This window comes from Microplitis demolitor, chromosome 7 (genome assembly GCF_026212275.2).
Source record: "Microplitis demolitor isolate Queensland-Clemson2020A chromosome 7, iyMicDemo2.1a, whole genome shotgun sequence".
Taxonomy (NCBI): domain Eukaryota; kingdom Metazoa; phylum Arthropoda; class Insecta; order Hymenoptera; family Braconidae; genus Microplitis; species Microplitis demolitor.
In genome coordinates, this window is record NC_068551.1 from 408318 (window position 1) to 433563 (window position 25246).

A 25246-nucleotide genomic window follows, 5' to 3' on the forward strand; every position below is an offset into this window, starting at 1 on the left:
AAACATTTTCATTTATACATTTATAGAAAAAACTTATAATATTTTTAAGTAAGTAATTATTGTAGTTATTAAATATAATTATTGTATAAACATTAAAGTACATATATATGTGTATGTATGAGTGGAATTTTTTAATTCAAATACTTATTATACTTCAATTTATGTATATAAATATATATATAGCGCTTTGTTGCTGCCTACTTTTAAATTCTTCAAGATTTCCTTAAAACTTTTTTTTGCTATGCTTTTTTAGCTTGTTTTTATAGATTATAATGAAGTTAAGTAGACTTGTCGACATTTTTTAACCAAGGGGTTAAGGGAAAAGCTTCTTCTTCTTCTTTTTTTTTTTTTTTTTTTTTTTTTTTCACTCTTAACATTGGATTTAGTTTACGAACAGTACTTGCTGTTGCTCGAATCTTGTATAGTAATATTATTTTTTATTTTTTTCTCATTTATGTTGCTGTGTGTGTTATACACTCGTCTTATTCAGTGATCCGTACGTCGACATTTCTCTCTACTCAAGCGGTCTCTCCGTTTGGAAGCGGCTCGTGAGCACTGTCGACAGCGATCGGTGAGACAAGACATTCGTCACATGTCAACAGTGACGATAGTATGAGAAAAAAAATAAATAAATAAAATGAAAAAAATGAAAAAAAAAAAAAAAAAAAAATTAGCAACACATTAAAGCACAAAAGTGATAATCGATTCTTGTAAGTATACATAATGTAACGATTAGATAAAAAAAAATTTTCTTATACTTTTATGGGTACAGATAATCCAATTTATAATATTAATAGGATGATAATAGTAATTAAATATATAAAAAAAAGGAATTGTGTATAAATTGAGGAAAAATGATAGGTATGTAATATCTCCCTGACCGCGAGAGAGAGAGGAAAAGATAAAAGGTGAGTGGTGAGCTTACGGACAATAATAATAAGAGGATATGCGACAGGTAAGGCAGCAGTGGCGGCGGCGATTCGTAGTGGGTTCCAGTGAGTCGAGCTCGCAACTTGGCGACACAAGTTTACTTTTATTTAAATGTTTGTTCCTTTTATTTAGGGCCTGACCCAAGGCTCGGTTGGTTTTGCTTCTTTGCCACGCGGTGACCGTTGTGTGTCTCTCCTTAAGTTAACTCTTTTTCTCTTTCCCTCATTCCCTGAGGGACCCGGGAATTAATAGCCGAGCGTATTCCGGCGGTGTCGGACGAATACACGAGCGCGCTTACTCGTACACGGTGTGCGGAACGTTAAAAACTCGCGGGACGATCAACCCGTTTTCTCACGGCTGCCGCCTGCCACCGCCTGCCACCGCCGCTAAACTTCTCTTTCTCTCTTTTCTTTCCTCATTTACTATCACCCATTTCATTTACTTATATCTCCTTCTCTTTCTTTTCGAATAATCTCTCTACCACTCAATCTCTCTTGTTCTTTTTAGTCTTTTATATATCTTTTATATACCTTTCTGTACAATCCCACAAGAATATAAGACACTTTTATACGTGCTTTATTGCTTTACTCAAAAAGTTCACAACTGACCACAAACAAAATTATCATCATTATTATTGTTATTATTATTCGCCGCGATACTGAATACTGGATAAAAAGTATCTTTGATACATTCGCTCCTTTACATATCAAGGAATATAAAATTAAATGCATTATTTATTAACTTAATTATACCATAAATTAACTCGACTTGTGTACTTTACTATCACCATTAAAATCATTTTTATAAAACGCCATAAGCCATTATTTTATTTTATATTTTTCTCATTCATAATTTGAGCTCCAACATTTATGGGAAAAATTAAATTTTAATTCCAAATCATCAATCAAATCATCGGTGGTGACTAAAGCAAAATTTAGTTTTACAAATTAACAAGATTGTTGTTTGAATTATAAAACATATATGTTGTTGTTGACAAAAATTAATTAGCAATTAATTTTATTTAAAAGAAAACACAGTAAATAATTAATAACTTTAAAAAGGGAACTAAATTTATGAAAAAATACGTATACAAATGACTCATGTCTTGCTTTAAATCACCCAGATGTATATTAAATTAAATAACTTTTAATCAACGCGACTGTATATATATACCTATGATAATTTATTCAAACCATCAACTCGACCTAGAAAATAATTCGACGAGATTTGAATCTGTGATAGAGCGATGAGCGGCATTATTTTCTTATTTAAGAAATTCATAAAATTACTTACACACATACATATAAATACTACTCGAGAATTCACGTAAAAAATAATTAATGATGACACTAATTCATCTGTTACACCATTTAAATTTTATACATGCATTCAGGATCAATTATATACAAATTCTTAGTGCAAAAATTTTTTTGGGAAAGAGTAAAAATTTTTCGCGCCAAGAAATCTTATTTTTCTGTGTATTATTATTATTACAACACGATTAATCAATGAAATATTCATCTAAAAAAATTAGCAACTTAAAATGATACTTAATCACTCAACAATAACATTAAATACTAGCACTAAATCTTCCACTTCGTGGTAGGTTAAATAGTCTCTGAATATATTTATTACTAAATTTATGTTGATTCATAAAATTTTTTAAATAAAGTAATAAATACAACAAGAAGAGTGAGTAAGACACCGGTAAGAGCGAAAACGGCATTCGATGCCCCGTCGCGAACGGATGGTCGCATATATATCACCTATAAAACGGGGGAGTGACCGGGAGCACACTTTACCTTCTACCAGATTGTATATTTAAATTTTGTACATACGTAAAAAGATAAATAAAATAAATTATTGGAGTGTCAGTGTCTATGTAATCCGATGTTGACGCATTCCCGAATTTCACATCCGCGAAGTACGGAAATCTCCGACGGACGCATGTTGTTTTACAATAAACACATATAAACTTAATCATGTGTATATAAAAAATAATGTAAACATAAAAATCAGTAACAGTAGCAGTAGCAGTAGCAGTTATGTGATGGATATTAAAAATGAAATTTAAATTTGTTTGTTTAGCAAATAACAAACCTGTCAGCGTGTTTAACAAACACCGGCTATCAAAATATATTATTAATATATGATTAAATTCCCAGCGTGATTATAATTTAGCTGGCATATATAATATCTATGTATATATATTATGATGGTGATGAGCAGATCCAACAGGTCCGGAGACCGCCTCCTTTGTGCTTCATTATTCACTCGGGAGGTGTTAATCCGATTATATACACCGTATTATAATACACCCGCCAATTTATATATACATATATATAAGAAAACATATTTGTCTGAGAGGATTATAATACTCGACTCCTATGTATAATACTATATCATAACTCAATGGGGTTTTAACTATATAGTCACCTGCTGCGCGACAATAAGCTCCATTATCAATTAGTTTTATTAAAACTTTAGTTAATAATTTGTTGTTGTTATTTAGAATCAATTTAGGTGTGACACGTGTTATACATTATCCTCTTGAATATAATATCTATATATTACAAATCTATTGTAAAAAATTTGTGTAAGACGCGGGTTGAATTCGGAGCAAACGTAGATTGAATAAAATCCATACTCACTCCGAATCCACTCCTGTTTTTTTTCAGTGCAAGATGAGTGGTATAGAAAAATTAAAATGGAAAATGATTGATGATAAATATGAGATGGATATTTAAGTACTCACCCTATCATACTGATGAGCAGTTGCAGTAGCGGAAAATGGTTGAAAAGGTGCGGGCCTCGCAGGACTATGATGAGCAGTGTGTGGATTTGCGTGTGGATGAGGATGCGGCGCCGCATGGGGATGACTCGGGTGCGGGGGTGGCGGTGGCCTCTGATAGAGGTAAGGATAATATTGATACATCACCTCGGAGCAGCTCATCACACCCCCCGGACCCGGCACCCCAGAGCCGGCCTGCCGACTAGCGTACCCGAACGTTGCACCCGCGTAACCCGCGCCCTTAACTTCCTCCACGCTCCTTAATTTTTTCACTTAACAAATTAAACCTTCAACCTGCTCTTGCTCTTCCTCCTGGTCCTGCTTCTGCCTTCGCTGTTATTGTTGTCGCTGCTGCTGCTGCTTTTGCTGCTATCTCAACTTGGCTTCCACACTTTCAATTATTATATACATATAATACATCTATATATGTATATATAATATATTTATATATACATATATACATATATGTGTACTGTATTCAGTCAAGTGACATTATCATTAGGCCCTAATCAATTCATTGTAAATATGTACAGTTGAATTTTCGGTCTGAAAATATTCACAATTATTTTATGACAACACTCACTATCACCAACAAAATAAATAAATAAATAAATATGATTGTAATTATATACTTTAATCACCCGACGGTTCTCACTCTTACTGTTGACTCAATTAGTCATCTATATTTATAAATATTAATTTTCGTCACTAGATTTAATTCACTTATATATGTATATATATATATATATATATATATATATATATATATAAATATATATGGCTTATTATACACTAGCACAAAAATTCTTATTTTAATTTAACACCAGTAATTATCATCTTAATCGTTGGACACCTCATCCGTACGAATAATTACATGAGTATATATATATATCTATATTAAAGAATACTAACGAGCTGTTGTTGTTGTTGTTATTGTTGTGATTGGTATTTTGAATAACTTGATTTTCACAAAATAAAATTGTAAAACCCCGATGCTGGGATTATTGTGTTGGATCAGATCCAGGACAAAACGGTACAGAGTCTCTGGTGGGCAAAGACAGACTGAATCGAGGGCCCGTGTCACCCTCTCCCACCGCCACGATACTTTTTCTAGCTGATGCCTTTCCCCGGTGTCTTTTTAGTCAGGCTGTCTCTCCTCTCCCTATAGCTATCTACTATAAACTCGCAACTCCACAACACACTCCCTTTGAATGCACACACTGACACACACTCTTACAGACACATTCAGGAGTATACCCAACCCTAGGAAGGTATACAAGAGTGTATAGGATAATGTCGAGGAGTCGAGGGTCGAGAACCGCCTGATCACCCCCAGCTTCTACAACTACTACACGAAGGGGATACGCCTCCTGGCAGTACCAACCGCAACCAATCGCATGCTACCTTTCTTCTGTCCAATGAGACTGCTGGTGTGCCACTCCTACAACACCGCTCTCCCGTTTGTATTGATCCCACAATGAACCCCTGGCTAGTTCTGCACCCGGTGGTATTAACAAGTTCCTTTGGATTAAAACTATCATCATATCCACCAGCTCGTCCTTGTCCCTGTTCTTTTCTTATTACTATCACTATGCTCTTTATTATTTTCATCCTTATTTACATTTTTTAGGGTAGTTTGGTCTGATAATCGTGATGATCTTTGGGACATGCTAATATCGAATACTTTATTACAATTCTCAGTAGCTATTGATTTTATTTTCTTTAGCAGGATCACGATGATTGCTACTTCTTTAACTACCCCTAATGACTACCAGCAATTACTTCTTCCTCTTGTTCTTTTTCTTCTTCTTCCTCTTCTTATTTATCCTCTCCACTACCCGACACTCCAGACCAGGCGCATAATGAGTCTTAATTAACAGTTTCGTGGTGTTTCGGGAAGCTTAATTTCCTTCTTAAAATACTAAGGAACGAAACGATTAATCCGACTCAATTCTCAGATACTCATGATTTTTCTTGCATCCCTGTTTTTTATATATTTTAAAAAAAGATTTAATTGCTAAAGTTGTGCTACTGCATGGCTTTATTAGTGACATTCTGTTCAAGATATGACCATACACTGATGACTGATGTAATTACTAATTACTATATATATATACATCGAGTTTTTATCTCTATACAAAAAAAAATTTTTACATTGAAAACATTAAAAAAAAAAAAAAAAATTATAACAATAATAAAAAAACACTTGACCGTATCAAATGGTTTTCAAACATGTCCTGTGACTAATCCACTGTGTAATCTAACAGGTCCTAACAGTTTCACTTTGTACGGGGTGTCCAATCCCATAAAATCCCCATGACAAGCGTGAAATTGCACCCTGATAATAGTTTATACTTTTTTTTCGCGACTCACGATCTCAGTATTTATTGCATACATAATTATCCATCGAATATCTGAAACGATATTCATTCTCGCTCACGTGTATTTCTTATCCCGAGCCAAACGTGTATATCATTGAGCGTATGATGATAATAATAATAGTAATAGTAATATTGAGGGGAAACAAGCGCACGTGGCTCTTCCACTTGACAATACTTAAAGTCGCACCCCCGCTGCTAATAGTCAAGCATTAAATTTGTCATTGATATTAGGGTATACAGGGTATAGAGGGTATAGAGGGTGTATAGGGTGCGTTGGCCAGACAATCCGCGATGAATCAAGACAATGATGTGGGAAACATAATGCTTTGGTTGATAGATTGTACCAAAAGCTATTGTACGACTCCAGTTCTTTGAGAATTCTATATAAAGGTTACTATTTTGCGCGCGTGAATAATCCTTTTTTATTTGCCCATAAATAAATAAATATATAAACTTGTATGAGGTGAAAGATGACAGCGGATTCTCTTCTACGCTATCATTGATAGTACATATTTAACTGATAAAATACGTAATACTGGTATTATTAAAATAATAATAATTATTGTTCAGAATCACTCGACGAATTTAAAGAAAGATGGTTTACTTATTTGCTAGATCATGAGAATGAATCATTATAAGTTAAAATCAGTATAAAGTGTAATGGTAATATTATAAAATTGTAACTAGTTGAGAGTAATATTGATATTTACATATTTTAATTATACTAAGTATTTAAATATAATTTTATGTAGTATTGTAAAACTTTGTGATCTAGAGGAGTTATACACTATGATCGATAATAAATCTAAATCTATTGTTGTTATTTAGTGAAAGTCTCTACAAGATACTAAAGTTGTTTATCTCGGTGAAAAGGCATTAAAGAGAATGAAGAAAACCAAGTAAAAGATTTAAAAGGAGGTTTTAAAAAAAAATAAAGTTGGAAACCGCGTGCTCGGAATAATCACGTTTTTTGACAATTCCGAAGTATAAAGTAGTCTCTCTCTCACGAAAGTGAGTCCCACGAAACCCATGAGCAACACAAAGATCGTATGGAATGTTGAAATAGCAAATTAGGAGATTCCTCAGCATCCGCCCCCTCTTCTTTAACGTCCAATTCTAAATTGTCGACCCAACTGATTTTTGCTCAAATCTTTTTATTTCTACTGACAGACTAACATTACTCTTAATTATTTTGTTTTATTTTATTTATTTATTATTATTATTATTTTACTTAAAGTAAATAAATTATGAATAATTTTTTAAAAATATAATATATTTATTAAAAAATTAATTAAATACTAGTACTATTACTATTATTATTTATTAATTAATAAAACAATGCATTAATTAACGCTGTAATTACTGCCAACAATTGATTGCTAAGTCTGATTTAATTTTAGGAACAAGTACTTGTAGAAATCATAATAACAATTTCGCTCGCATTATTGATGATAAATTAAGTATTTTATCTGTACTTTTATACTGTTTGGCATAAATCTTAGCTCGATTGGTGATCGGAGTTGATTTCTACATTATTTGTTTTAGATTGAGTTTGCTTTTCATACTCATCCTCCAAGAATTTGTCCCACTTATTTATTCGTGCCTCAGCTTCTTCCTCTGTTTCCGCAACACTGCAATGAAAATTTCATAATAAATGACAAAATATTTTTATGGGCTTTTTTTAGTTATAAACTGATTTTATCAATCAAAAAAATTGGTAATCTGGGTAAAAGGAATCTGTTTTAACGGATTTCTGGGTTATATAATTCATGAGTAATAGAAATTCTGTAAACGGATTGTGAATAAATGAATTCTGGGCTAATATAAATCTGAGTAATTAGATTATGGGTTACTGATTTCTAGCCATTTTAGTTATCGGTTTATTATTCATTGATATAATAGAAATTTTGAAAATTGTATTCATGTTATCATTTGATAATTTTTATCAGCTAGTAACTTATTATCAGTCGGTATTGCAGTTATTTGAGTAGAATATCTTGATAGTCATCTTAACCGCAAGTTAACTTGAAGCTACGGCCGTATTCTGAAGCCAACTTAAAGGTAAGTGTTGGAGAGCAAACAGTTACGATTAAGTTGACAGTTAATTGTCTGTAACTTGAATTTAATTTGACTACAAGTGTTACTGTTAGAGAATGACGTTAAGTTGATTGAAAGTTTCACTTTAATTTGTCAGCAAGTTTATCTGTCAAATTACGCTCAGATACTTGCACGCAAGTATTATCTAGCCAGAGCTTGCCAGAAATTTGTCGTTAAGTTAGTCGAAATGTTTCACTGGAGAACTTGCTGAACAAGGCGTGGCTATCAGGGGAATACATTTTTTTCCCAAAAGTAATTATAATTTATGTAAAATAGTATGTTACTAACTGGTATTTTGTTTTTCCGTCCCATAATTCAGCAGTGATTTTCCTTTTACCAAACCAACGTCCATTCAATAATTTTATACAAGCTTCAGCTTCACTTGGTTCACTGAATATTATCTTGGCAACTCCTTCAGGATTTGTCTGTTTAAATAAATAAAAAAAATGCATTAGATAAATTTCCAATTTCATAATAAAGAAACCAATTAGTAAGAATATTTTTAGCAAAATTTTATTTTTATACTTTTTCATCGTCTAAAGATTACGGGGCTTTAATTATTTTTTTTGTTCGTTCCAGTTAGGGCCTTGTGATACTTACATTACATTACTTGCTAAATAAAACTTAATAAATGGCAAGAGTAAACGCGATGTAAATAAATCAACAACGACCTGGTCTTATAAATTCGTCTTCAAACACTCCCATCGTCGCGCCTCGACTCTAAATCCATTTAATATTTACGTATAATAATATATTCATTTATTTATCCAAAACTTTTAATTTCAATTATAGTTCATTTTTATTACAATTAATTATCATCACTTTGTTCATGTAATTATAAAATAGAAAAATTAAAATGGTGGTTAAAAAAAAAAAAAACATTACGTACTACAATTAAAAAAAGTAATAAATTTCATTTAATTTAAATTAACAAATAATAAGATATGTCATAAAAGTTAGACATATAATATGTGTCAATGGCGCCAATTTTCGACATTTTTTAGCTCATAAAATAATTAAACCGAGAAGCCAATTAATTAAATAGCTAAAAGCTTTATGATACAAACGTTTGCTCTTAACATACATTTTGTGTGAGGGAATTTTTTCCTCGACTACAAGAATGCTTTAGTTTCAACAATCGTTTGTTGATTTTTGAAATAAAAAAAAAAAAAAAATGAAACATCTGAACAAGGGGTCAAAAACTTTCAGCGAGACTGGAGCATAATTAACGCTTCCGCGCCTAAGGTGTATGGAAATAGTTATTTTTAGAATGTATATGAGTTAAATAGATAAAAACTTACATCATAGATTGTGACCTTTCTTACGTCACCGCACTTGGCACATTCAGATTGTATGTCCTGTTTATATTCAAGACTAAGTGTTACATCTTGTTCAAAATCACTCAGTGTAAATAAATTTTTTAATATCACAATTCGTTCGCATTTTTGTGGCTCGCCTGGTAAACGCTCCGGTCTCCAATCAAATAGCCTGTTAACAATATTTTTATATTTATATTTTTATTTAAATTTCAGCGTCAAAATTTTTTATAATAACAATAGATGGCAATAGTGAAATAGAATTTATGCAATATTTCATTAAGTCTTCAAATGAATCTTCCTATTATTAATTGTAATAGCAATAATAATAATAATACAATCTAGCATTTATAAATCTAATTGCTCTACTCGTGTGTTCTTACGCCTGGTATAGATTAATTTATCGCAGTAGTATAAACTGACAGTATCCCGCAGTGCAATGCGTAGTGTAGTATGTCATCCAAATATACAAGAGTAAATAAAACGTAACAGTGTATAGAGCACAAATAATAATAAATGTTAAAAAAATTAACATGATTTTTAAACAATCACAAGTGATGAATCAGTATATTTTTTTTTCTACTAATTATTTCGTTAACAATAGTAAGGACAGAAATTATTGAACTGTATCATCTAAATTCAATTTAAAATAATCGTTTCTAGTAGTAGATGCATTGAGTCGACTATTAACAATTTATTATTACTATCATCATCATCATCATCGTCATGATTATTATTATTACTATATGTAAATAATTCAAGGGATTGGTCGCATGCTCTCGTCATCATATCTGTAACCACTAATAGAAAATTTATATATCACTTATTGAGAACAAACAATATAAGATTAATCACTCTCCTTTTTTTAAAGACCAATAATAATTAATTTGAATGAAATAAACTGATAATAAAAAATGATTTTGTAATTTTTTTCATAAAATTTATGTAACTGACTCCACGTGTCGATTGCATTACGAATTATAAATTGCTGTAGTTATACGACTCGCCCACACTGACAACATATTATTTTCGTAGATGGCAATCAACATTTTTACGTCATGATCCAATTCAACTTGCCCAATTTTTTTTTTTATTTATGGCTATAATAACTTTACCAAAATTTCTTGTAGTATTTTTTTTGTAATTTGTAATTCGCTGTATATTAGTCTAACATGCTGTAAAAAGGGTTTATTATTCGTAGTTTGAGTTATAAAATCGTTAAACGGTTCTATGTCATAATAAAAAGAAAAAAGAAATAAATAAGATAATGTATGTGAGATTTACTGGAGACGAGTGAATGAAAGCTTCCGGTTGGATCTCATACCTTCTCGAACATGTCTGAGTAAATATGTATTATAAGTGGCTTTTACTTTATGCCCTCGAGACAAATAACGAGACTCGCAGTCTCGCTGATGCGTTTTAAAAGGTTTAAAAAAATTTTTAATCTTATAATTTTCAAAATATTTAAACGATTGAAAAGAAAAGATTGAGTAAAACAAAATACTGAATTTAAATTTATAAATAAAATGATAAAATATAATATCGCGTATTAAATAATATAAAGACATGTGTAATGTATGAATTGAGCTAAATACAAGTAATTAGGCAACAAGCCAACTGGATAAATAAATTGTTAACCAGCCCATAAATGGAGTCATTTGCATGGACTCTTTTTCATGACTGGTTTCCTTGCCCGAATACAGACCATACAGACACTCATCATCAGTGTTTCTGATTTAATGTACAGATGTAAAAGCACATGGAGCTCTGAATTATAAAATATGTATATATATATATATATTTGTTGTTGATAATCAGAGTGCACAGCTGGTGCTCTTTTGCCAGAAAAACCAACGCCAAGCAGTCTAGTATAAGCGAAAGTGATCTTTAAATATAATAAACTGGTATTTAACTAGTTTGCATAGCGTAGGTATCACTTATGTCGTTTCCTTTACTCATCATCATAATATTCATAATCAACAGAGTTAAACACGAGCAAAGAAACAAATAGAATTTAAAATCCTTGAGTTCCAAAAATATTATTGTACTTGTTGAATTAAATAGCTGGGCGCCAGGCTGCCAAGTTCAATAGCAATATGTGTGTACATAGTTTTAGAATAACCGTGATCTTTTTTATAATTGTTGATTTAATAGAATTTGATTAATTAATTTTTTATTACTTACTTCTCTTGGATTTTCTTTTGACGATCCTTGTCTTTTTTTCTACGTTTTGGTTTCAGTGATGGGTCGTATGAACCTTTCATTTGAAATTTAGCCCGCTGGACTGACAATGTTTTATTACCGAGTCGAGTACCGTCGAGAAATTTTAATGCAAGGTCTACAGACTCCACCTGTAAAAATTATTTATTTATCAATTTAATACTTTTTACCGAAATGAAAACCAACGGTTATTGCGCAGAAGTTAAATATGTCATATTTTGAGGCAGGGCAGGGTCATGAAAATTTTGTTAAAATACTGCCCATTTATAGAAATAATAACTTTTTATTGTTATTCATAAACAATAGGCGAGTTAACGCGGGTTAAATAAATAACGGCAATATAATAATTAAAAAAAATCTCGCTCAATTGACCGTACTTCCGAGTAAATTATAATTATGTAATCATTGTATATATTTAGTAAGCATTGTCATGAAAATAAATAAATTATTATAATCCGACAATTGAAAAATTTTTATTTTTTTATCCTCACAATGAAGACTATAAAAAATAAAAATTTTTGTATTTCAAGTAAATTTAAATAAAAATAGAAACCAAATGTATTTACATGACTATACGTAGAAAATATTTATCCAGCAGAAAAAACTCAAAGAAATAAACAATAACATTAAAAATACTTAAAGTATTCACAAAGAGATATTTTCAAACTGGCAATAAAAAATTTACGAGCTACGTCTTGAAGATATTTTTTATATTTTTCGATTATTTTTACGAATAGAGAATGAGACTTTGCATAAGCTAAAGTCTACTGAATGCACAACATAAAATCGATGAAGAAAAATGAATAAAAAAAATTACAAGATGAAAGATACTGTAAACTGTATGGTAATGACATTATTACCCGAGTGTACATATGTCGAGAATAAGTTTTATGCACTATTAAATGGGAACGTGGTTAGAGTGACGAATGCCTAAATATGCACGTATTAAACTGGCGCCGGCTTTTATGGTGATGATGATGCAATCCCACTTCTTCCTATACAAAATACAACAACAACAACAACAACAATAAAGTAGCATAATTGTTCATTTATATCGACATCATGCACTAGCATCACTCAATATTATCATCATATATATCTGATGGTAACCTTGGAATATTTATAGTTAACATTTATTACATCTTGAGACTTGACTTGGATGAAACTACCCAGATATATAACGATAAATTATTAGTTATACTTGCATAAAATTATAAACTATAAATTGATACTGACTATTAAAAAAAAAAATCAGAAAAATTTTTTATTTTTTAATATTTTTTATAAAAAAAATTTTTTCATTCAATTTGTATGGAATATATGGTATTGCGTAGGCGTGTTATCAGTGTATGAACAGTTTAACACGTTGGTGATAAAAAAAAATGTAAAAGCTACATATCCTTGGAGGAGGGTGTGCCAAGTTACAGTGTCTGAAAAAGTAGCGTGGGTTCATTCAAGACTCATCGTCACCAGTTATTTGTTTCTCTCCTCTGCTATCTTAATGTAAGACAAAGCTGAATTACTCTTTTATATATTTTCTTCCTCTTTCTCTCTCTCTCTCTCTCTCTCTCTCTTACTTGTTACAGAGCAAATAATATACATTACATTATGTACAAACTTCAGAGCGTCATTGTGTGGGAGGTTTAACGTTACTCCAACCAACGGCAGGGTAATTTACCATCGTATATATTGTATGAAAAATTAAATTTTTTTATTATAAAAATTTTTTTGACAGTATATATATGTCAGGTTCAAGTTCGCAATGGCTAGTAATTTTTGCGGAAAATTAATTGAGTAATTTGCATATTTATCTATCGATAAAATTAAAATTGATATTTATTTTTACATATTTGTAAGGCTGTGCTACTTTTGTAATGTGCTAAATTAATCTTAATTTGAATATATGCATATATATGTATAATTAAACGAGTTTTAGTATTACATGTTAATTTTACTGGAAAATGAAAGTTTTTTTTTTTTTTTTGTTTTTTAATTAAATTGAAATAATCATGAAAAATGTTGTCACTGATGATTAGATTGTACGGATAACCGATAATTTAGTATAGTAATTAAGTAATTATTTCAACTAAACGTGTCTTCATTCTTAAAAACAGGTTATATATATGTATATGTATATTAAATATCAATGCTGATTGGCAAGATAAGAAAAAGGACTTGGTGCAATAGATTTGTAAACAAATAATTGACATATAAACTTGGATTACTCATCTTTGATGTATCAAACCAGTTGAATTTAATTAATCAACCTCTATTTGTATATAAATAGTCATGATTTTATCGATTACTTGCCATTGTAGCTTTTTAAATTAATTATAAAAATAATATATAAATATTTATCGAATAGGCGTTAAAATAATACGCCGATGACAATTGCTATTGTAACAAAATAAATAAATATCAAGGACAATAAATATAAATAGCAATAAATCATTGCTTTGGAACTCTATAGAATTAATACTCCTTATTTTTTATTATTCCATATAGTCAACGATTATTATAGACATGACGAATCTAAGTAGTATAACTATCTCGATATCTGAGCACGTGTTTTATGTCTTGTAAAATGTCAGTTAATTTATTACCGAGAAAAAAAAGCCATTTAAATTTTAAATAAATCATATTTTTATGAATTATTCTGTCCTACAGGTCATCGAAATATTTTTTTTTTATGGTTATTATGCCGTTTTATTCCTTTAACACAGATAAATATTCGTTGAACCACAGAAACTCAACAATTTCCGAACGTGTTAACTCTAAATTAAATTTTGTTTATTATTATTACACATTTCTTCCATGAGACCATAGCTTCGGGGAATAATGCTATAATTATATCTTATAAATACTTGATCATTTCATTTTTAAAAATCATTATTGTTATTTTATCTTACGGCTTTTTTTATATTCACTAAATTTAGTCAAGGAATTTCGTAAAAAAATTGATGTCGCATTTTAGTAAAATAAATAATAAAACATAAAGGGCAGAAGAAATCTTTGAAAAAAAAATAGAGAGAGCATAACAGTAAAATATATATCTATATATATAGTGAAAGGAATGAATCATTCAGACCACCCGTATGATCATCCCCAAGCGCACTTTAAATTACAGTAATTATTTTCCCGAGTATAAAGCGTAGATGGGAATTCAAAGAGTGTATAAGTAAAAGTAGACACTTTTAGCGGATATGACCATTAAAATACAATCCGCTGTAGCTTTTTTTTTTTGTTTTTTTGTTTTTGAGTATACAGGCCATATATCACCAGCAATCAAGCCTTAGATTATTCAGCTTTTAGATCCGTCGATGATACGTAAATGTATATATGTTATACATAGATATATGTATGGTGAATGTTAGTGAATTCACGGTACAATAATACTACGGGTGAGTATATTTGGCACATGATGCTATTATATGCGCTATACACATTTCTACCATGTATTTATCAAATTCTAAAAGCCAGCAATTATTATTATCTGAAAATATATTTTTAGCATGTAAAATCATAATTTATCACCACGTCGGTAAATTTTCTATTTCAAATATTATTAGTGTGTTCGTAATGTAACATTCGTAAAATAGTACTTCCGATCGATATATATATATTAGTAATGATTTTTAATTAATCGAACTGGTTGATAAAAGATGAAAATAGATGTGTAAATCTAAAAATGACATAAAAGTTAAATCTAGATTGATCTGATTAAATATAATGAATTTTATCATGTTAAATAGAGACGACCACCCAAGGAATTTAGCGACGTAGTAAAAATCAAGTAATTTCTTTACTTACATCAGAGAATATCTAGCTTCAAAGCTACTCTACCGCTACCACTACTGACAAGCATATATCCTACACTTGCGTAATATATAAGGCCTTAGATTTATGATAACAAAAATTAAACGTATATCTGCTTAGTCTAGATAGAATTTTTTGTTGTCATAAAATAGAAAAAAAATTATATATATATATATATATATATATATATATAATATTTTAGCTGTAATGCCGAATAAAATTTAAGGCATCACATCTGGAGTTGTTAAATATCTTAGGAAAATAAATAAGTAAATAATGTCATGTAGATTCAAAGATATCTGGTTGCCGCTGCTATATTTGCGATTTAACGATGACAAAAATATTCGTCGGAATGAAAATTTATTCCGTCAATTTTCAGTCAGTGAAGCATTAAAAATTTTATTATATATGTAAAGTTGATGCAATACTTGATATTATTTTGAAAAGCAAAAATAATTTGAATCGTTAACTCGACAAGAAAATCGACAAAGTTGTTATCGTGTATTATTACTACTGAACTCAAAGAGTTGTGTATATAAGTAACATTCTGAGTTTGAGGTAAAATCGACAGTTTAATTAAATTGCCTGATAACTCAGTTAAACAATTTCCGCCTGATTGAGGAGTGGCACTTTTTTTTGACAAACCCACCAGCTTTTATTATTACTATCAATCTATATGTAATTTATAATGTCCAAGCAACCTCTGTAATACTAGTTTAATTTAATCATGATTTATATTATAAAAATAGTCCAAGATTGTATAAAATTCCCGCAAGCGATTTTTTTTTCTTCTTACTTTTAATGCAGTAAGTACTAGTTTAATTAAATAAAGTATAAATATTTGAGATAACAAAATAACTTGACTTTAATTTTATCAAAATAAAATAGTGTTTTGATGTATGTGAGTTGAATATTAGTACAATCATAACTCCAACAGTCTTTTATGCATTGATAGATTTATAAATTGATCAATTAATTTCTCGCATATCGAAATCAATTAGGGGCAATCACTCACGATAAACTTTAATAATATATTTAATTTTTTGTACAAATTAAACCTTACTGACGTATACTTAAATTTGTGTATAACAAATATACTTGACTTGAGCATACATTTGAACTAATAACGTCAGAGTCATTAACACTTATTATATCTATATATGTAGTATACAGCGGTTACATGAACTAATTACTGTTAATGCTCAGATCAGTAATTAACAACAGAAAATTTGAAAAGTGTTATCAAAGTTTTTTTATTTTTCTTGTTGCTAATTACTGCTGATAATTAGACTCTTTGTAGATGACCTAATGAAAGCCATACATGAAATGAAGACAGATATGATCCTTCTGAGAAAACTGACAGTAATATGTATAAGTACAAATGGTGATTCTTTGTAATTTCGCAATTACTTTATCGCAAACTTTATTTTCTTTACAGTGTCAATTATAATTAAAAAATTTTAAACATTTTATTAAAAAAAGAAATATTTACTTATTAAATTAATAAGAAAAAAAGTTTCGTAAATTTTTTATCTTAGAAATAAATTAGATCAGTAGATTAAAATAAAAAAAAAAAAGTTGTAAATAAAAAAGGACAATGGGATAAAAATTTCGCAAGGTCTGAATCATCGTTATGTCATGCCGAAATCCGAAAAAAGTACCGCCAGTCATAAACTGTGTTTTTGAATGTTCTCGTGGACATTGGTGGTGATTTTAACCAGTGGTGCTTTTATACTGCGTTATTCGCTTTACTCTCACCGTTTGTTGACTAACCGGTTTTAATTTCGAGTGAGTTTCGCAGATGGAACAAGAGACAGAAGGTTGTGACTCGTCTGTCTGTTGCTGGAAATTTTTTTATTATCATCCTCATTTAATAGCATTGTTTTTTTTTTTTTTAACGTTAGCATGACTAGTTTGATTTTATGTTTTCACGGTATATTGGTCAGCTCCAAAAGCACAATAACATATATTTTAAAAATGTATGTTGATACGCGGTGGCTAGAGAAATTCTATCATAACAGAAATCTACGGTATTACTGTCCATTGTAATATTAAAAGTTAATAATGCACGAGTTTTAATTTATTTATATGAACTGACGTATATTCTGACGGCTAGTCATATTGATGACCCACTTAAAGTTTAAAGCTTCATTATGACATTCTCTCTGACCTGACCTTTCATGAACAAAATTTCACTCCCTTGAGCGTTTGCTACTTACTCACCCTTAAGGAAAATCAAAACTTTAGATAGTTTTGCATAATAACTTAATTAGTATACAAATTTAGTCCAATTACCAAGTTTTATATTTTCTTCATATATTTTCATGGTAAATTAATGATAATAAATTTAATAAACAATTTCTAGTAACTTGGATGTGTCAATTATTTGTACCAACGATAGGTATTTCTAATGCGAGAGACTACTGAGGAAAAGTTGACTTCAATATAATATTTTTATAAGTATATTTCTGTTTATTGTAATAACTCTAATTATAGACGGCCTTTGAGAAAAGCAAGAAAATTTTTTTTGAATAATAATTCAAAAATTATTAGTGAAAGATCGTGAGTGAATGTGGTAAAGAAAAGTACCGGAAAACTACATAATACAGTCACTTATGCTGACGGGATTGTTAGCTTGAATATAAAAACCAATGAGGAGTTTTGCATAAACCCACTTTCAGATTATATCATTGAAACGCAAAGTGCAAATAAATGGCCAGGTGCCAATTGGACGCATATCGGAGTCGAACATTCAAGTGACAACTTGTAAATATATTTAAGATATATCAAATAACAATAAAAATTTTTATACTAAAGTTTTATGACCTTTCCCCACCACGTACAATAATGAGTGTACTCTAAACATATATATGCATATGTATTTTAGAATAAAATAAATTCAGAAGCGGAAGTTTAAACTTGCAAGTCGTTAAACTTGCAAATGTTAATTCTTTATGTATTAAATTCTAATTTTAAACTTATTTATTTGCTTTGATTTATTTTGTCAGGTTAATTGACTCTATTTATTTTTATTATAATCTATACCTGATAAAACATTAAACGTGCAAAATTTTCTAGATTATCTCGAAATAGACTGAAGTCAAGTAGAGACGATGTCACGTAAGTAATAAACAATTCACGAAAATAGAATTCAATAGAATTTTGTGTAAACGATAGTTATAAAGAATGCAGATATAGGAGAGATTTTAAAAATTTAGTTCAAGTGGATAAAGTTGAAAAATAAATTTTCGTTTATATTGCACACTTCAAACACTAACTCCGTGCTCTATATTTTTTATATTTTTTTCACCTTCTCATTTTTATTTCAAATTTTTATAAAATAACTTTGACTTTCGTCATGCGGAATTTTATTTTGAATTTGTTTTCTCTATTATTACAAATGTTTTATTATTATTTTAACTAAAGAATTTTTAATCAAAAATATCTACCGTCAATTTAGTTTTTCCACTTACATACAAAGTGTGCGTGGTAGTGTAGTATACAGATTAATTATAATAAAAAATAAACATGTCAAAAAAGAATTAAAAATATGGAACACCGATAACTTATAATTTTCTTAAAAAAACATGTATGCCTCATTGTCGACGTACATACATATATATAAATATAAATATGTGTAAACAAAGCGGCATATTTATTACCGACACCACACTCAATTAATTTAAAAATATATCAGAATATATGCAATTTATTATTTAAAATTTATAATTTTATTTAAAAGCTCTCCGTTAGATTTAAAAAAAAATAAAAATAATGTTGGTGTAAGTACTTGGAAAACTAAAACTTTGAACACCATAAAGTTTCAGTAATACTCTGATAGTTTGTAATGCCCTAGAATATTAAGTTGCAAGTATATAAAAAAAATTAAGTCTTACAATAATAAACTTGAAGGTAAAAAAAATTGACAGTTTTATTGATAGAAAAAAAAATTGCACTGGTAAAAATGATCGAGCTTAATTTATAAACTGGTAGTTACGGGATTTAAGTAAACACAGAAATTATGAATTGATCAAACACGAATAAATTAAAAGTTTTCGATACAGAACATTGAAAAAAAAAATAACTTTTAGTAAAAACAATGAGTTTCGCATAGTATTAGTATTAGTATTAGTGGATTGATTTATAAAATGATAATTTATAATAAACTATGATCTAGTGAACTGTTAATGTAAAAACATATACTGGTACAGAACGATGTACCTAGTATGTTTAATATACCGACACCTAACCAGTACATAGTGGAAGTTGCTGACACAGCTTCAGTTTTATTCAGTCTGTTGCGAACCTCCACCGTAGACTGTTCTTTATATATTTGATCCTGCAAATACTATTATTATTTTTTTTTAAATTATCCTCGAAGTAAATAAAAGAAATATAATGTCCGTAATTATTTGAATTACAAAGTAAAATTTAGTTTTTTTTTTTAATGATATTTTTGAATTTATGAATTTTTATTTTTAAATTAAATCAAAAAATTTTGCTGATAAATTTTGAATTTAAATGAAATATTATTAATAGTGATGATGGGACTTTGTTGGGAGTTTTTCTCTATTATTACGACAATTAAAATAAATTAATTAAAAATAATTGAATTTAAAAATTACTTAATAAAAAATCGTCATGTGGAAGTATTGGATTTTATTATTATGCTCAACAAGTAAGACCAGCTTTTTTTATTTTATTTAATATATTTTTATAAAATTATGTAATTTAAAAAAAAGACAGTGATATAAGTAACAATAATAATAATAATTATTATTATTATCGGAGTTTTTAATTAAACTTTAAAAATCTGAGAAAATAAAATAGTTTTTTTTAGATAAGAGATGAGATACGTTTATAAAATAAATATAATATATTTTTTAGTTGTTAAGATATAGTTATATTAGCAAATAACGAATGTTACTGATTATGATATTAAAATATAAATATTTAAATTTTAATTTTAATGTATGAATTTACTATCAATAATTAATTCATCGATATTTAAATAACGAAAGTTAAAAATTCTACAATTTTATAGAATTTAATAATATAAGATATACATTATTAATGTTGCGATCCGCATATTTATAAAAAACGACTATTTGATAATCATATCTTGTGTGTTGAATAAAAACTATTCAGGTAACGCGTAAATTTACATTGAATATCGTTATATTTTCCAAGTTTGCGAATCCCTTGACAATGAAATCACTAACGACAGCACATTGACCCTCGCTCACATCGATCTAATATATCACTCAGGTATCTCTGCCTTATATGTAAATTGAAACGAGTAGGAATAGAAACGTATTATTGTCCTAATCAATTTCTTGAATGAAATGTTTTTTTTTTTCTTTTTTTATTAATAATTAATTGGTAATATATTCACAATGAATTATTGATGACAAATACCGTTCAGCTCATTAACTTGTAACATAGCGTAGTATTATTATCGATTCATTAGTTTTTTTTATAGCAAATCATTAAAGGAAATTTTTTTTTTTTAAAAGTGAGAAAAAAAAAAATTATGAATAACTTGGATGATAAAAAAAAACGAAACATGAATAAGTTACAGTTGAATAAATATTAATCGTGTAGATAATAATCTATACCTTACAACACATATATTAAAAAAAAAAAAAAAAAAAAAAAAAAAATGAGTTATCTTAAATATATTTAAACGACAGTGTCATGATGTGACAGGTCGAATTTCATTGTTATTATTATTACTTATTATTTAATTTCTCACATAAGAACAAGAGTATTATATGTATTTGTAACGCGACCTTATTCTTTTGCAAATGCTCAAATGATAATAATGATAATACAATATGATAAAAATTTTGATATTTTTGAAAATTTTGAGTTTTGCTAAATTTTTAAATATCTATTTTATTTAATTATAAAAATTTAATAAGAGATTTAATATTTTATGACATATTGACTTTTATTGAAAAACAGAAACGGAAATCGAAGTGATTTCAAGTCTGGCTATCAATGCTATATTTTAAAAGTTGTTAATTGACTTGTAGATATTTATTTATCGGAGAATATTAAATAACTGAAGGTTATTGATCGACTAAAATGTTGCGTTGAAATTTAATAAAGAGCTATTGACGAGTGATGCATAACCATCTAATTGCTCATATATGACGAGCAGATATATTTATTTAATGACGTTACTAAAATGCACTCACCCGTAAAATTTTTATATTTTAAAAATAGTGATATTGAAAAATTTTTTAATTTTATTTTTAATATAATGATAATTATTATTTTTATACATTAAGGTTTATCATGGAGTAACTCTGTAGCGGGGCCACAGAGTGTAAGTGTAAATTTATCTGAAAACAATCACGTGGATAATGAAGATAAAAAAGAAATTCGAGTGATACGACGTTTTGCTTGTCCCGTTGGATTCTTCCGGTTAAAGAGGAATTGTTACTATTTAAGTGCTGGTATGGCGCCGTGGAGAGAAGCGCATTTTCATTGTAAGGACAGAAATTCCACACTGGCTATTCTTGATAAAAAAGCGAAAAATCGCAGACTGAGAAAGTATTTAATGGGCGATCAATTTAGTGAGTTTTAAATAGATTTTTAAACAATCACTCAAAATCATTGTGTTAATTCTGTTTTTTTTTTTTTCTTTTTTATAGCAAGACTCGAAAGATGGATTGGCGGTATTTATAATTGGCAGCAAATGTCATGGGAGTGGGGCGTATCGGGTGAAAAAATAGTATTTCAAAATTTTGATAATTCAAGTCACAGCAAATCAAATGAAGAATACGCTTGGCACTGTGTGGTCTTAGATCCATTAGTTAAATATAAATGGAGCCCTAGAAGTTGTGTTGAAAAAAAACACTACATATGTCAAGTACGCGCTGGACGAATAGGTATCACTAATCATTTTTTTCTTTTGTTGATTTTATTTTTTCGGGAATAGAAATAATAAAAAGAGTATAAAAAAATTTTATAATTATTTCAGGACGTAGAAAAAAGAAAATTGCAGACCCTAATGTTGAGCTTCAGAACCAAAGAGAGAAACCGAAAAAGAGAGGAAAAAAATATAACAGAGAAAAGAATAGTGAAGAACGTCGACGTAATAAAAACCAAAGAGAGTCGAAACGTAATTGGGCAGTACAAAATTATGATAATAATGATTTTAAAGATAATAATAACAGAAATAACAATCAAGATAATGAAGAGTGGGCACACGGAGTTAATATTGGCTCAAGACCTCCTACGTAATTATTTTTTAAATTTAATTAATATGTATTTATATTTAATATCGTATTGATAATATGATAATTTTAAAAAAAACCAGATCGAGATCAGGAAAACCGAAACCAATCAACAGAACTCGTCATCAATCAAACAAAATTCGCCAACATGATGGTACACCCAAGATAACTCAAATTATACCACAAGGTTACGAGCATGGTGCATTCCTGGGAGATGGACCATTTGATATGAACCCTCAATCTTTGTCAGACGACAAAACTCTATCGCAGTATCACAACAAAATAAATGATCTATCACTAGAAGAAGTCTTGTTTAAAACATAAATCTTTATAAAAATTATTAGGTATTTTTTAAATAAATGTCTATGAAAAATAATAAAAATAATATATCGCTTAAATATTTATCTATATTATAAAAAATATGTGCTTGCGAATCTATCAAAGATATATATTATAAAATGCTCTCTCCAACTCATAGTTAATCAGTGTAAGAACATAAATAATTTAAAAGTTGTCGTTTGAATGTTTATTTTTTTATAAACTAAATGATCTAAAGCTTATATTTTTTTGTTTATTTATTAATTACTGAAAATGAATAATTAATAGGATAATAATAATTTAATTATTTATAATTTGATGCTTCATCTGTAAATATTGTTTCATGTTAATCACCGATTATTTCAACATTGTAATTGTAAAAATAATAACAATAATAATAAACAATAACATTAACTCTATTAATTGATTCATTTTTGTAAAACTTGAAATTCCTCGTCCGTTTTTTAATACAATTATCGTAAAAAAAAGGTGGCTTACCTTTATGTATGTACAGAGAGCATCACCCTTGGGATTACCTTCCGAATCTCGATACAATTTGATTTTGTCTTTATTTTTGTCATCCCGCGCAATGAGACCGTATTTTCCCACTAGTTCGACAAGTTGCTCCATCGTAATATCTAACGGCAACCCGGAAATGTAAATAGCTGTATTGTGAACTGGATCAATTTCGAACCACGTCGGTGGCTCTGTTGCTTTCTTTTTTGCTTCAACTTTGTTTCGTTCTTTTTCAGCTTTAGGATCAATTTTTTTAATTTCTGGTTGAGCCACTGAACTTGAGGTAGTACTTTGATCCGTAAAACCATAATTTAATTGATACATTGCTATGAAATCATCATCAACCTGCAATAATGTTTTATTTTTAAATGAAAATAATTAAATATTAATGACATTAATAATAACTATAGTAACCTTAGGAAACCAGGCATTTTTTTCTCTATCCCAGAAATAAACGGAGCCATCAGTGGTATCAGTGTAAGTATGAGTATCATTTTCAAAACCATAAACGACACTGTCGTTATTACTACCACTGGGATTATTAACATCTGGTTCAGCAGAACTATTATCAGTTTTTCCTTCTTTATCATCTTTCACGACCCATTCATTTTTACTATCGTTAAATTTATATGTTACATTTGTTACTTTATCAGTGTATATATAATTATTACCATCAAATTCATAATCTTTCATTGGATTGTCGTCGTTATTTTCGGTTACTTCATTTTTGGGAATCCAACTATTTTTCTTAGCGTCCCAAATTAACTGTCTCCCAGTTTTTGGTTCTGTGTAAATGCATAAATCGCCTTCATACGTCAAATGTTTTGAATAATGTGATGAATCCGATTGTTTATTTGCTTTATCATCTTTTTCAATTGGCTCGTCTTCATCGGTATCAAACTCTTCAATGTCATCATCGTTCTTAATATTCTTATCATTTATTCCTATTTTTGATACTTTTTTAGTTTGATAACAGGGTAAATCTGGTGTTTTATCGCTTGATTTATGATTATCATTGTCTGAACTAATTAATTCTTGAGATTCTGAGTTAGTTTTATTGAAATTTGGAGACTTTGACGGCTCACCGTCAATTGAACTATTTGAATCTGACATTTATGTTTATTTACTCAATTCAATGAACGTTCTTTGCTATCGCGTTTATTGATAAGTCAAAAATTTTTGACAAATATTCTTGACAATTAAAATTTAAAAAACAAAATTCTGTTATTGTTATTGTTAGTTTACTCGTGTTGAGAAAAACAGCTGATGATTATAACACTAACGAAATTAACCTCACTGTAAACGTTTCTGTAATCTAGTGTTTTATGATCACCTTGCTGTTATATTAATAACTATGAAAATAATATTTATGAAATAAATAAAATTCATTTATAATTAACGGTTACTTTATTTAAAGTAAATAAATAAACTAGCCAATTACAACACAACGTTTTTAAATGTTTATTATTTTAATTATTACTTGTCGGACTGATCTGATCACTGCGCTCTCTACATTTGAATTGTGAACTTTATTAGCGCGCATGCGCAATTTGTCAATCTGTATCATGTCGGGATCTGTGTAATCGACACTCACTTTCCAATAAGTTGCCAAGT

General features: G+C 29.0%; 3 protein-coding genes across 3 annotated transcripts in view; 1 reads left to right on the forward strand and 2 right to left on the reverse strand.

The window, feature by feature from the left end:
• LOC103575419 (protein vestigial) overlaps positions 1 to 4983 on the reverse strand; it is a 31294-nt gene extending 26311 nt beyond the window's left edge. The window contains exons 1-3 of the mRNA XM_008555202.1: positions 4634 to 4983; positions 4354 to 4401; positions 3686 to 4267 (exon numbers count right to left, since the gene is read on the reverse strand). Coding sequence (XP_008553424.1) covers positions 3686 to 3883 — 198 coding nt within the window. The 5' untranslated portion in view covers positions 3884 to 4267; positions 4354 to 4401; positions 4634 to 4983. The remainder of the gene's footprint in view (positions 1 to 3685; positions 4268 to 4353; positions 4402 to 4633) is intronic.
• A 2371-nt stretch (positions 4984 to 7354) lies between these two features.
• LOC103575422 (HIV Tat-specific factor 1 homolog) lies at positions 7355 to 25144 on the reverse strand. The gene is made up of 6 exons (XM_008555204.3): positions 24047 to 25144; positions 23615 to 23977; positions 11700 to 11866; positions 9501 to 9687; positions 8488 to 8624; positions 7355 to 7733 (listed from the first exon to the last, which is right to left on the reverse strand). The coding sequence occupies exons 1-6, from the start codon at positions 24743 to 24745 to the stop codon at positions 7601 to 7603; spliced, it is 1686 nt and encodes a 561-aa protein (XP_008553426.1). The 5' UTR covers positions 24746 to 25144; the 3' UTR covers positions 7355 to 7600.
• LOC103575420 (uncharacterized) lies at positions 19836 to 23442 on the forward strand. The gene is made up of 5 exons (XM_014442528.2): positions 19836 to 20229; positions 21848 to 22135; positions 22214 to 22450; positions 22543 to 22801; positions 22882 to 23442. Exons 1-5 carry the CDS (start codon positions 20193 to 20195, stop codon positions 23120 to 23122), a joined length of 1062 nt encoding a protein of 353 aa, XP_014298014.1. The 5' UTR covers positions 19836 to 20192; the 3' UTR covers positions 23123 to 23442.
• Positions 25145 to 25246: the final 102 nt, after the last annotated feature.